The following is a 12,617-nucleotide window of genomic DNA, read 5'->3' as shown; positions in this document are numbered from 1 at the left end:
CACGGCTAGTTGGCCATGGCCCATTCGACACCACACTGTTCATCCCAAGCAGGCGCGAGCCCAGGGTAGGAGGCGAAAAGTCCTAAACCCCCTGGTGATTGGACCAAAGTCACCCAGCTGGCTTTCAAGGCGGGACTAGAACTTAGGGCCGGGTTATCTGCGGGACCGCCTACTGTTACTGATTGCTTCCCACCGACCCGTGCGCTCTCACGGAGAGGGACTTCTCAGGGTGCCGTCTGACAAGCAATGCTGGCTGGCGGCCCCCAGGGGAAGGGCCTTCTCCCACCCTCTGGAATGAACTTCCCACAGGACTTCGCCAACTTCCTGACCTTTGAACTTTTCGCCACGAGCTGAAAACATATTTGTTCATTCGCACAGGACTGGCATAGGATTTTAGATTTTATATAGTTTTAATTTTTAATGGGTTTTATTGTTTTAAATTTATCTTAATTAGAGCCAAATTGAATAAGTTTTTTAAATAGTATTTTATCTTGTATTTATATTGTTGTTTGTTTTATCTGGCTGTAAACCGCCCTGAGTCCCTTGGGAGAAGGGCGGTATAAAAATCTAGTTAAATAAATAAATAAAATAAAAATAAGAGTCTCCTGGTGATTGGACCAAAGTCACCCAGCTGCCTTTCAAGGCTAAGGCGGGGCTAGAACTCACCGTCTCCTGGTGATTGGACCAAAGTCACCCATTTGGCTTTCAAGGTTAAGGCGGGACTAGAACTCACCGTCTCCTGGTGATTGGACCAAAGTCACCCAGCTGGCTTTCAAGGCTAAGGCGGGACTAGAACTCACCATCTCCTGGTGATTGGACTAAAGTCACCCAGCTGGCTTTCAAGGCGGGACTAGAACTTAGGGCCGGGTTATCTGCGGGACTGCCTACTGTTACCGATTGCCTCCCACCGACCCGTGCGCTCGCACAGAGAGGGACTCTTCAGGGTGCCGTCCGCCAAGCAATGCCGGCTGGCGGCCCCCAGGGGAAGGGCCTTCTCTGTGGGGGCTCCCACCCTCTGGAATGAACTTCCCACAGGACTCCGCCAACTTCCTGACCTTCGAACCTTTCACCGCGAGCTGAAGACTTATTTGTTCATTCGTGCAGGACTGGCATAGGATTTTAGATTTTATATAGTTTTAATTTTTAATGGGTTTTATTGTTTTAAATTTATCTTAATTTAGAGCCAAATTGAATAAGTTTTTTAAATAGTATTTTATCTTGTATTTATATTGTTTTTTGTTTTATCTGGCTGTAAACCGCCCTGAGTCCCTTGGGAGAAGGGTGGTATAAAAATCTAATTAAATAAATAAATAAAATAAAAATAAGAGTCTCCTGATGATTGGACCAAAGTCACCCAGCTGGCTTTCAAGGCTAAGGCGGGACTAAAACTCACCATCTCCTGGTGATTGGACCAAATTCACCCAGCTGGCTTTCAAGGCTAAGGCGGGACTAGAACTCACCGTCTTCTGGTGATTGGACCAAAGTCACCCAGCTGGCTTTCAAGGCTAAGGCGGGGCTAGAATTCAGAGTCTCCTGATGATTGGACCAAATTCACCCAGCTGGCTTTCAAGGCTAAGGCGGGACTAGAACTCACCATCTCCTGGTGATTGGACTAAAGTCACCCAGCTGGCTTTCAAGGCTAAGGCGGGACTAGAACTCACCGTCTCCTGGTGATTGGACCAAAGTCACCCAGCTGGCTTTCAAGGCTAAGGCGGGACTAGAACTCACCGTCTCCTGGTGATTGGACCAAAGTCACCCAGCTGGCTTTCAAGGCTAAGGCGGGACTAGAACTCACCATCTCTTGGTGATTGGACCAAAGTCACCCAGCTGGCTTTAGGGATGAAGTTTGGGCCAGTCCCTCTCTTTCTCCCAACACAACCCTCTTCACAGGATTGTTGTTGTGGGGGAAAGAGGAGGAGGAATGAGTACAAGGTATGCTCCCCACCTTATTTCTAAAAGAAATGATTATAAAAGTGGAATGCCCATAAATAAATAAATTGCAACTCTTTGCCACGCTACTGTCATAATCTCTCCGGGTTACCCGCTCAAGAAAGGCTAAATTCTGGCTAAAATAAGACTTCATAATCTTCCTGTGCTTCCTGCAGCACTCAGACGTTAAACCGAAAGAGGATGTCTGGGAATATGCTCCTCTCTACGGCTGGAGGTTCCACCTCCACAGGGAACCAGATGATGTTTTTCGGCGACGTTGTTGGCGCAGGAAGCTTGCTCCGATGGCACCCAGCCTGGTGGCACCCATTTTCTACTTGGAAGGCTCCTTGGTAAGAGAAGGCATAACCAAGGTTCTCCATAGCAGGGGTCTCCAACCTCCAACTTCAAAGCTTCAAAGCAAAGCTGGCTGAGGAACTCTGGGAGTTGAAGTCCACAAGCCTTAAAGTTACTAAGGTTGGAGACCTCTGATCTAGAGGGTGATCAGAAAGATGGCAAGGATGAAAAGGAGATGGACTTCAATTACATGGTTGCAACCTCCATCTTCACATCCTGGGGATGTCCCTGCCAAAAGGTAAAGGTAAAGGTTCCCCTCTCACATATATGCTAGTCGTTCCCGACTCTAGGGGGCGGAGCTCATCTCCGTTACAAAGCCGAAGAGCCAGCGCTGTCCGAAGACGTCTCCGTGGTCGTGTGGCAGGCATGACTCAACGCCAAAGGCGCACGGAACGCTGTTCCCTTCCCACCAAAGGTGGTCCCTATTTTTTCTACTTGCATTTTTGACGTGCTTTCGAACTGCTAGGTTGGCAGAAGCTGCGACAAGTCACGGGAGCTCACCCTGTTACGCGGCGCTAGGGATTCGAACCGCTGAACTGCCGACCTTTCGATCGACAAGCTCAGCGTCTTAGCACTGAGCCACCGCATCCCTGCCGAAAGGAGAAGCCAAATTCAATCTTTTGTCTTCTCAAAGTTGCATTATGAATATCTCCTGTCAGGGTAATGATGGTTTAAAGCTAACCAGCCCCTTTAAGACTGAGGATGGGTCAGCAGAGTTATTGCCCTTTAAGAAGCTGCCTATATAAGGGAGCCCATTAGAGAGCGTCACTCTCTCTCCTCATGTATCTGCATTGTAGTTCTCTGTGTAGAGTTGAAGAATGATTGCTTGTCTGGTGTGTACCTGCATGTCTCCATATAGCTTGTATCTTGTATATAAACCACTGTTTGAAAGCCAAAACCTCAGTGTACCATATTTTGCTCCTGGGTGCTCTCAAAATAGTAGCCACGCTGTAAACACTCTGACATCTCCTTTATTTCAGGGCGTAGAGGTTGGTGGCCAACCGAAAAAGAAAAAACCTGAAGCAGGAAGGAAAGATGAAAAGGAGGAGATGGAACTGGAACCTCCTGCTTCCCAAGGTCTCTTAAAGATGAACACTCCGCTTCTCTTCTGCGTCTTCAAGAGTGAGTTCCCAGAACTCTCTTTCTCCAGTTGAGGTCCTTCAGATGGGGTTGGCCATCACACATTAGAAAACCCAACCAGTAGCGTTAGGGAAGGTTGGCTTATGTGTCGTGTCCCACTCCTCCTCTGACGGCCGGGTCGGGGAAGTCCGTATCAAGCGTGCCTCTGCAGCTCTGCCAAAGTCCTATCAGAGTCCTCAGGGCAGGCAGGAATCCAAGATGTGACTTCAGAAATCCAAGTTAGACTTTGCCTGACTCAGAGAATGCCAGAAAGCAGATCCTTTATATAGGCCATGGGGTGTGGCTCCATGACTCAGCACTTATCCAGGCCTGCCCCTCCCTTCCTTTTGCTGACGTCGCCTCTCCATTCTCCGGAAGCGTGGATCTGTCCATTGCATTGTTTCATCTCCAGCTGTTGGTAATCCCAGCTCGTGGCTGGCTTCAGGTGCACATGCTATCGGAGGGAGGTTTGTTTGTTCGGTTTCTCCGGGCATGGTGCCAGGACTGGGGGCTGGAGGCATGCCAGGACATTCTTCAGCACTATCAGCGTCCGGCAGGAGTTAAGAGGGGCCCGGCTGCGGCGGGGGGAGCGAGCGAGGCACAACATTATGCGACGACAGCCATGAAGGGTGTCCAACTGATCCTTTTGAAAACCATCCAATTAAGTAGCATCATCAGCAAATTGGATGAGTTCCTCTTCTATTCCTTCATCTAAATCATTTATGAAGATATTGAAGAGTACTGGGCCTAAGGGTCTGTAAAAAAATTCTCAAGTCCTCCAAGTCATGGTTGTCCCAAAGGTGCTTTTTTCAGGAGGCAACTGGACTTTCTTGTTTTTTCTTTTGAAGATGTTTCTCTTCTCATCAAAGAAGCTTCTTCACCTCTGACTGGATGGTGGGGAATGGAAGGATTTATATTGAGAGGAAGGATTTATATGATGGGAAGCAAAATGTCAGAACACCAAAGGGCATTCGGAGAACTGATAGACTAACCTTTTGGGAAACTGTATTAAAGAACAGTAGTGAAATGTAAAATTGATTACTACCAGTTCTGTGCAGTGGTGGGATTCAGCCAGTTCGCACCGTTTCGGGACAACCGGTTGTTAACTTTCTGAACAGTTTGGTGAACTGGTTGTTGGAAGAAATCAGGCAGAGAACCGGTGGTTCAATTATTTGAATCCCACCACTGGTTCTGTGGGCGTGGCTTGGTTGGGGGGGGGTAATGTGACTGGGTGGGCGTGGCCAACTTTTTTTTTTGATTGTCAGAGGCTTTTTTTTTCTTTTAAGGGCAAAAATGCTTTTAAAAGCCTCTGACGATCAGGCAACTCAGCTGGGATCGCCAGAGCCTTTTTAAAAGCATTTTTTCTACAGCCTCTTTGGCTGAACAAGTTTTAAAAGCCTCTGCCGATCCCAGCTGAGCCGCGTGATCATCAGAGGCTTGTTTTTTAACTTTTAAAAGCATTTTTTCGGCCGAAGTTTAAAAGTTTTTTAAAAGTAAAAAAAAAAAATAACCAACCTCTGATGATCACGTGGCTCAGCTGGGCATGGGGTGGGGCAGGGATTTTTGCTACTGGTTCTCCTAACCACCCACCGCCATCGGTACCGAATAGGGAGATCCGGTCTGAACCGGAAGCATTTCACCCCTTTAAAGAAGCCAGAAGAAAATTTCTTCCTCTTTTTAGGTCCTGTGTATTTCCAGTTGCGCTGCTACATGTACCAAGCCAGGGACCTCCTGGGAAGCGTTGTGAAAGGGACCGCAGGTGAGCAGTATAAAAGAGATTCCTCCTACACGCTCAGCCAAGATAAAATTAGTTCACCCTTGCTCTCATCTCTGTCCGTTGTAAACATCCCTATTCATTTACTCAGGTGCGTAGAAAAGCACATTTCTTTGAACTTGGGAGGAGCTTGTGGCTGCTCTGATCTAGATTCCCCCCTGTGTGCTGGGATTAAGTCAATTTGGTTTAGGGATGAGCCGAGGTGGCACAGTGGTTAAAGTGCAGCACTTCAGGCTACTTCAGCTGACTGCTAGCTGCTGTTCAGCAGTTCAAATCTCACCAGGCTCAAGGTTGACTCAGTCTTCCATCCCTCCGAGGTGGATAAAATGAGGACCCAGATTGTTGGGGGCAATATGCTAACTCTGCACACCACTTTAGAGAGGGCTGTGAAGCACTGTAAAGCGGTATATAAGTCTAAATGCTATTGCTATTCCTTCCTTCCCTCCCTCCCTCCCTCCCAGTGGTTAGAATGCAGTATTGCAGGCTAACTCTGCCCACTGCCACCAGTTTGATCCAGTTCAAGTTTGACTCAGCCTTCTATCCTTCCGAGGTCGGTAAAATGAGGATTGTTGGGGGCAAGAGGCTGACTCTGTAAGCTGCTTAGAGAGGGATGCGAAGCACTGTGAAGCGATATATAAGTCTAAGCGCTATTGCTATTCCTTCCTTCCCTTCCTCCCTCCCTCCCTCCTGCCCCCCCTCCCAGTGGTTAGAATGCAGTATTGAAGGCTAACTCTGCCCACTGCCAGCAGTTCGATCCTGACTAGTTCAGGTTTGACTCAGCCTTCTATCCTTCCGAGGTGGGTCAAATCCAGATTGTTGAGGGCAATATGCTAACCACTTAAAGAGGGCTGTGAAGCACTTTAAAGCAGTATATAAGTGCTATTGCTATGGCTGTTAGTGCGGCTTTTCTATGTATCTCCTATGGAAATAACAGTCCATGTGGAATTGTCTAGACCAGAAGAAGGAACAGAAAGGGAATTAAATTCAGTGCAATGTTGACTATCCAAATCTAAAGTGTTGGACAGTCCTGAAGCCTACATGAGGCTAAAGATCCTAGACTTGGAAGGTTGAATGTCCAACCCTCCATCCATGCTAAAGCCTTCTGACCGATGGCTGCCCAGCCTCCACATGAAGGACAACCCACCTCATCTCTGAGTCATTATTTCCACTGTCCAATTGTCCCTATTCTTTGGAAATTTTCCCTGAGGCAGCTAGAATCTTCTTTCCTCTATCTTAAAACCACTATTCCATCTTCTGCCACTTGGAATAATAGTTCTCAGCTTCTTCTCATAGGCTCCGCTTCCTGGACTTGACGCGTATAATCGTTTGCTTCCCATTGTCTTATCAAGGCTTACTAGATTCCTCAGTACCTTCTACTAAGACTTCGTTTCCAGTCCTTTTTACTACATCCTGACAGGGAGAACAATTAACCAGTGGAACGGCTTGTCTCCAGAAGTTGTGGGTGCTCCATAGTGGTGGGATTCAAATCATTTAACAACCGGTTCTCTGCCCTAGTGACCGGCTGGGTGGGCGTGCCATGGTGGGCATGGCCAGGGGGTGTGATAGGCAGCACTCAACCTCCTGCAGCTTTTCTTGGCAAACGTTCAGAAGTCACAAAAATAAATGCAAGACGTAGACAAAGCAGAAGACAAAGCAGAAGACACAGCTACCAATGTTGTTTTCCAGCAAAGCCCAAATGCCGTTACTGGTCTGTTTTAAGCCTTATGGGAGTAGCCAATCATCTCTTGGCCCTACTCCTGAGTTGTCCTCTTTGCTTGAGCTGCTCTTGCCTTCTGGCAGCTCTTCTCATGTGTGCACTAGGAACAGGCTCCTCCTGATCCTGTGCCTCACTACTGTCAGCCTCTGGAGGCTCCGGAGTCTGCACATCACTCCCCCATGGCCCTGGCCCCACCTCTGCCTCTGACGCAGAGCTGTCATCTGGGCCTTCCCCAGCCTCCAGGACTGGCCCACGTTCTTTCTCAGCCTCATCGCTGTCTGACTTCTGTGCCACAACACCAATCACCAAGAGATGGTGAGTTGTTGTTGTTGTTGTTGTTGTTGTTGTTGTTGTTATTATTATTATTATTATTATTATTATTATTATTATTATTATTATTATTATTATTATTAGCATTTATATTCCGCCCTTCTCCGAAGACTCAGGGCGGCTTACACTATGTCAAGCAATCGTCTTCATCCATTTGTATATTATATACAAAGTCAACTTATTGCCCCCAACAATCTGGGTCCTCATTTTACCTACCTTATAAAGGATGGAAGGCTGAGTCAACCTTGGGCCTGGTGGGACTTGAACCTGCAGTAATTGTTCTAGTTCTAGTTCCTGGCTTAGCCATGTAAGCCAGGAGGCTGGATTTGAACTAGTCCCCCTCTTTCAGCCCAACTCACCTCACAGGTGGTGTTGTAGGGAAAATCGGAGGAGGAAGGTGTGTTGGATATGTTTGCCACCTTGACTTATTTGTTAAAAAATAGTAAAGGCAGGAAACAAATTAAATAAGCGAAGTGGTTTTTGTATCTCTGGCAGATCCTGTGGCCCATGTCTCTTTCCTTCATATGAGCCACTGTACCCACATTATCATCGGCACACTGCACCCATGCTGGGATGAGACCCTTCTCTTTGAAGACATTTTGATCTATGGAGATCCTCATGGGACCTTGCAGGATCCTCCCATTGTGGCCGTGGAGATCTTTGACTATGATTCAAATGTACGTATGGGGGGACTTTTCAGTGGTTCACGAGAAGTGAATACGAGAATAAGTCACCGTTGTGGGGCCAGGCACTCCTTGCAACTACCGATTCAATGAACCAGATGTAAAATTAGCATCCGATTTGCCCGAACCGGTCTGAACTGCCTGAATTCCATCCCTGATTATGAACTTTCCCACAAGAGAGATACTACATTACATAATACAGAATATAGAATTCAAAATAACAGAGTTGGAATGGATGTTGGGGGTCTTCTAGATCAGGGGTCTCCAACCTTGGCAACTTTAAGCCTGGTGGACTTCAATTCCCAGAATTCCCCAGCCAGCAAAGCTGGCTGGGGCATTCTGGGAGTTAAAGTCCACCAGGCTTAAAGTTGTCAAGGTTGGAGACCCCTGTCATAGATGATACAGAGAACTCTTAACTCACGTGGAACATCTAACTCTACGTACAGTAGAACATTCCCCTAAATGCCTTCAACATCTGGCTGGCTGTTGTATCATCTTACCCAACATCCAGATGTGTCTTCTTTGCTCTTGGCCACATTGTTCATATGCTTATCTGCTTTGCGTCACTTCCTTCTGATAGGCCCGATCGAATGATTTTATGGGAAGATGCATCTGCATTCCAATTGTGTGCCTGGATCTCAGCTTACGAAAGATACCCCGTCTCCAGAAGCACCCTATCACCAAAAACGAAGAGGAGAACGGTTATCTCATGGCTGCTTTTGAACTTCTCTTGGACAGGAAGGTAAAATTAAAACAAATAGAAAAAGTCACATTACATGTTTTTGAGGACTCTGGAGGAAGTGTCACAAGTACTACGATGAATGGTTGCAGGAATTGGGCCTGGCTAGTCTAGTGAAGAGAAGGACCAGGGGAGACAGGAGAGCAGTCTTCCAATACTTGAGGGGCTGCCACAGAGAGGAGGAAGGGGGTCAAGCTGTTTTCCAAGGCACCCAAAGGCCAGACAAGGAATAATGGATAGAAACTTATCATAGTGTTGTGACTCGTCCTCCCTCCTCTCCTCAGCCGGGCCCCTCCCATCTCCAACTGGGCCTTTTATCAGACTCCGAGTCTGATAATGAAGATGAATGTCCTGTCATGCCTCCAGCCCCCGGCCCTGGCCCCATGCCCGGAGAGGATTCCAGGAGTGAACGGACAAGCCCGATAAACTTCACTCCTACAGCGTGTGAGCAGGAAGCCAGCCAGGTGCTGGAATTAGTGACAGCAGATCCAGCTGAAGACAATTCAAAGTAGGAGGACCCTCGCTTCCGGAGATCTGAGAGGCGACACCAGCAGAAGGATGGGTGGGGCAGGCCTGGATAAATGCTGAGTCATGGAGCCACACCCCACAGCCTATATAAAGGACCTGCTTTTGGCATTCCAACCTTGAGTCAAGCAAAGTCTTATCGAGTTTGCTGATACCAGACCCTATCGCTGAAGTCACAACTTGGACTCCTGCCTGCCCTGATAAACCTCAAAGGAACTTGGCAAGCTGCAGAGGCTTCATTGCCAAGTTTGTCACGGACTTCCTTGACTCATTCGTCGGAGTGGGGGGTGGGACACGACACATGGAGAGAGTCAAGTCTTGAATTCCATTAACTCTTATCAAGCACCAATTTAATGCCGACTGGTAGTTGACTAGATTCTTACATACAGGCTGGAACAATAAATCATCTGAACTGGAATTACGAGTCATCTCGATTCTTCACCCCTTGACGCGTGTGAATATCTCAGGACAGATGGTTCATGTGTCTTGCACTCTCATCTGAAAGCCATGCTATCCAACGCCAGAAAAGTTTCCCTTTTTTTCTTCCAGGATGGATCCATGGGGAAACTTCCACCTCCTACTTGGAAAGACGGCGTTTATACAATCCCCAAAGGAATCCGGCCCATTTTGCGGCTGATGGCTGTGGAGGTGAGTTTGTGAAACCGTTCAGGTGGCTCCAGACATCTTGGTTGGCAAGAAACTTCTCCACAGGTATCTTGGGAATGGAGGAATGGTGACAGGCCCAGCAATCCAGTGGTGGGCTTCTCATTATGTTACTACCGGTTCGCCCTGCGCACGCACGCCCTCCACACTTGCACCCAGCCTTCCTTGCAGGTGCTTTGCTTTGCTGGCTGGGGGAATTCTGGGAGTTGAAGTCCTCCAGGCTTAAAGTTGCCAAGGTTGGAGACCCCTGGACTAGAAGACCTCCAAGGTCCCTTCCAACCACATTAATTATTTGTCCTATGTTGTATATCTCAGAAGAGAACCATGGCAACACCACTTCCAGGTTGCTGCCAAGAAAGCTACAGATAGATAGATAGATAGATAATAGATAGATAGATAGATAGATAGATAGATAGATAGATAGATAGATAGATAGATAGATAGATAGATAATAGATAGATTAGAGATAGATAGGTAGATAGATAGATAGAGATAGATAGGTAGATAGATAGATAGAGATAGATAGATAGATAGATGTGTGCATGAAGTTATTAAGATCTGAGACCAACTGAGAGAGACGGGGGAGATCTTATACCCAATCGATGGAAGATTCAGCTGACTATTTGGCCAAATCTCCCCCATAGATTCTTGCCTGGGGTCTTCGAGACATGAAGAATTACAACCTGATGATTGTGAACAATCCTAGCCTCATCGTAGAGTGTGGAGGAGAGTCCATTCAGACAACAACCATCAGGAACTTCCAGGAATACCCAAATTTTTCAATCAACATCTACCTCATGAAAGTGGTGAGTTACACGAGCAAAGTTTAAGAAACGGAGGGAGGGGCAGAACGCAGGCAGTCCTTGGTTAACCACCGCTTCTTCAGCGATTGTTGGAAGTTGTGACAGCACTGAATGAGTGGTGCTTACAACTGGTCCTCAAAATTCTGATTGCTGCTGCATTCCATGGTAGTGTTGCGTCTGCGCTCCCCCCCCCCTGAGCCGGGGCCCCTGCCAGAAAGTGACTTGGAAAGTGAAGGGGAAGGGCCATCAGGACTTACCTCAGGAGCGCCAGCTTCCCTGGCTCTGCTTCAGGAGCCAGAGGCAGGCTAGGTGGAGGAGATAATGAGGCCTCCGTCCCCTGACTCTTTCCCTCCCCCAGGCCACACCTCCAGACCCAGCTGATGGCAATCAGGCCTGGCTGGACCCTAGGTTTCATAGGCAGGAGAGGCGGGAACAACAGAAGCAGAGGTGAGGCAGGCCTAGGAAGTGCTGAGTCATGAAGCCACACCCCACAGGATATAAAAACAGCGAGGGCTGCTATGCCTCTTCGTAGCAGGCAAATCAACTGATTAACTAAGAGCTGAAGTACTGTTTGTTCCTGGGTGACTCATTGGCATCAAGGGAGATAACAGAGTCACTTGGCATACGCTCACTAGTTTGCTGCCAGAGCTGATAGTGCCGGCTAATCAAGCCATCGCTCGGACGGAGGCGAGGGGGACAGAACAGGTTGTGTGATTGCAATCCAGGCCCTTGGCAAGCAGCTCACACCACAGCTGCAGCATCCCATAATCACATGATTGCTATTTGCAACCTCCCCTGCTGGCTTCCCACAAGCAAAGCCACTCCTGCCATTTCTTCTCCCAAGGAGACCCCGCAAAATCGTAGGGATCTTGTACTCCATAGCAGGTTCACACCACAGCATTTATTCCCCAGCTATACTCCAGTGGTGGGATTCAAAAAATTTTACTACCAGTTCTGTGGCTGGTGGGAGTGACATGGCTTGGTAGGTGTGGCTTGGTGGGCATGGCAGAGGAAGGATTCTGTAAAATCTCCATTCCCACTCCACTCCAGGGGAAGGATACTGTAAAATCCCCATTTCCTCCCGATCAGCTGGGACTCAGGAGGCAGAGAATAGATGGGGGCGGGGCCAGTCAGAGGTGGTATTTACCGGTTCTCCAAACTACTCAAAATTTCCGCTACTGGTTCTCCAGAACTGGTCAGAACCCACACTCCCTTACCCAGTGCTGCAGCACCCTCTTCTCAGCCCACATACCCTCCCCTGGCAACACAGCAACCCCCCCCAGGTGGGAGTACCGGACCTCCTACCCAGCCCACATTCAGTCAACACAACATAACTTTGCCTCACTCTGTAGATCTCGCCTTCTCCGCAGCCCACTTGAGAATCTCCTGAGAATTTCCAACTTCCAACCAGCTTCCCCAGTGACTTTGTGGGAAAGCAGCAGGAAGTCACAAGATGCATTCACGTGACGTTCTCGCTTAAGAACCCAACATTTTATCTATTTTACATTTTTTATTCATATCCCACCTTTATGGTTTTTATAAATAATTCAAGATGGCGAACTTACCAATATTGCTTTTCCCTCCTCCTATTTTCCACACAACAGCCCTGTGAGCTAAGTTGGGCTGAGACAGAGGTACCTGCCCAAAATTAAGGGGATAGTTTTGGTATTGCCACCTGTTGTGGCTCTAGCCCCCCCATCCCCCCGGGCCTGGCCCCCTGCCAGAGAGTGACTCAGAGATTGAGGGGGAAGGGCCGTCAGGGCTCCCTTCTGCAGGGCCGGCTTCCCTGGCTCAGCTCCAGGAGCCAGAGGCAGGCCAGGTGGAAGAAATAATGAGACCTCTGTCTCCTGTATCTCCCCCCGCCCAGGCAATGCTCCCAGACCCAGCTGAGGACAATCAGTCCTGGTTGGACCCTAGGTTTCGTAGACAGGAGGCGGGAACAACAGAAACAGAGGTGAGGCAGGCCTAGGAAGTGCTGAGT

At 48.2% G+C, this 12,617-nt stretch overlaps 1 protein-coding gene across 1 annotated transcript in view; it reads left to right on the top strand.

The window, feature by feature from the left end:
• LOC131203925 (myoferlin-like) overlaps positions 1–12,617 on the top strand; it is an 82,529-nt gene that overhangs the window by 46,994 nt on the left and 22,918 nt on the right. Inside the window, exons 31-37 of the mRNA XM_058194651.1 lie at positions 2,106–2,279; positions 3,264–3,405; positions 5,084–5,161; positions 7,719–7,900; positions 8,487–8,648; positions 9,720–9,818; positions 10,478–10,639. Coding sequence (XP_058050634.1) covers positions 2,106–2,279; positions 3,264–3,405; positions 5,084–5,161; positions 7,719–7,900; positions 8,487–8,648; positions 9,720–9,818; positions 10,478–10,639 — 999 coding nt within the window. The remainder of the gene's footprint in view (positions 1–2,105; positions 2,280–3,263; positions 3,406–5,083; positions 5,162–7,718; positions 7,901–8,486; positions 8,649–9,719; positions 9,819–10,477; positions 10,640–12,617) is intronic.

Source organism: Ahaetulla prasina, chromosome 9 (genome assembly GCF_028640845.1).
Source record: "Ahaetulla prasina isolate Xishuangbanna chromosome 9, ASM2864084v1, whole genome shotgun sequence".
NCBI lineage: Eukaryota > Metazoa > Chordata > Lepidosauria > Squamata > Colubridae > Ahaetulla > Ahaetulla prasina.
This window is presented reverse-complemented; position numbering and strand designations above follow the sequence as displayed.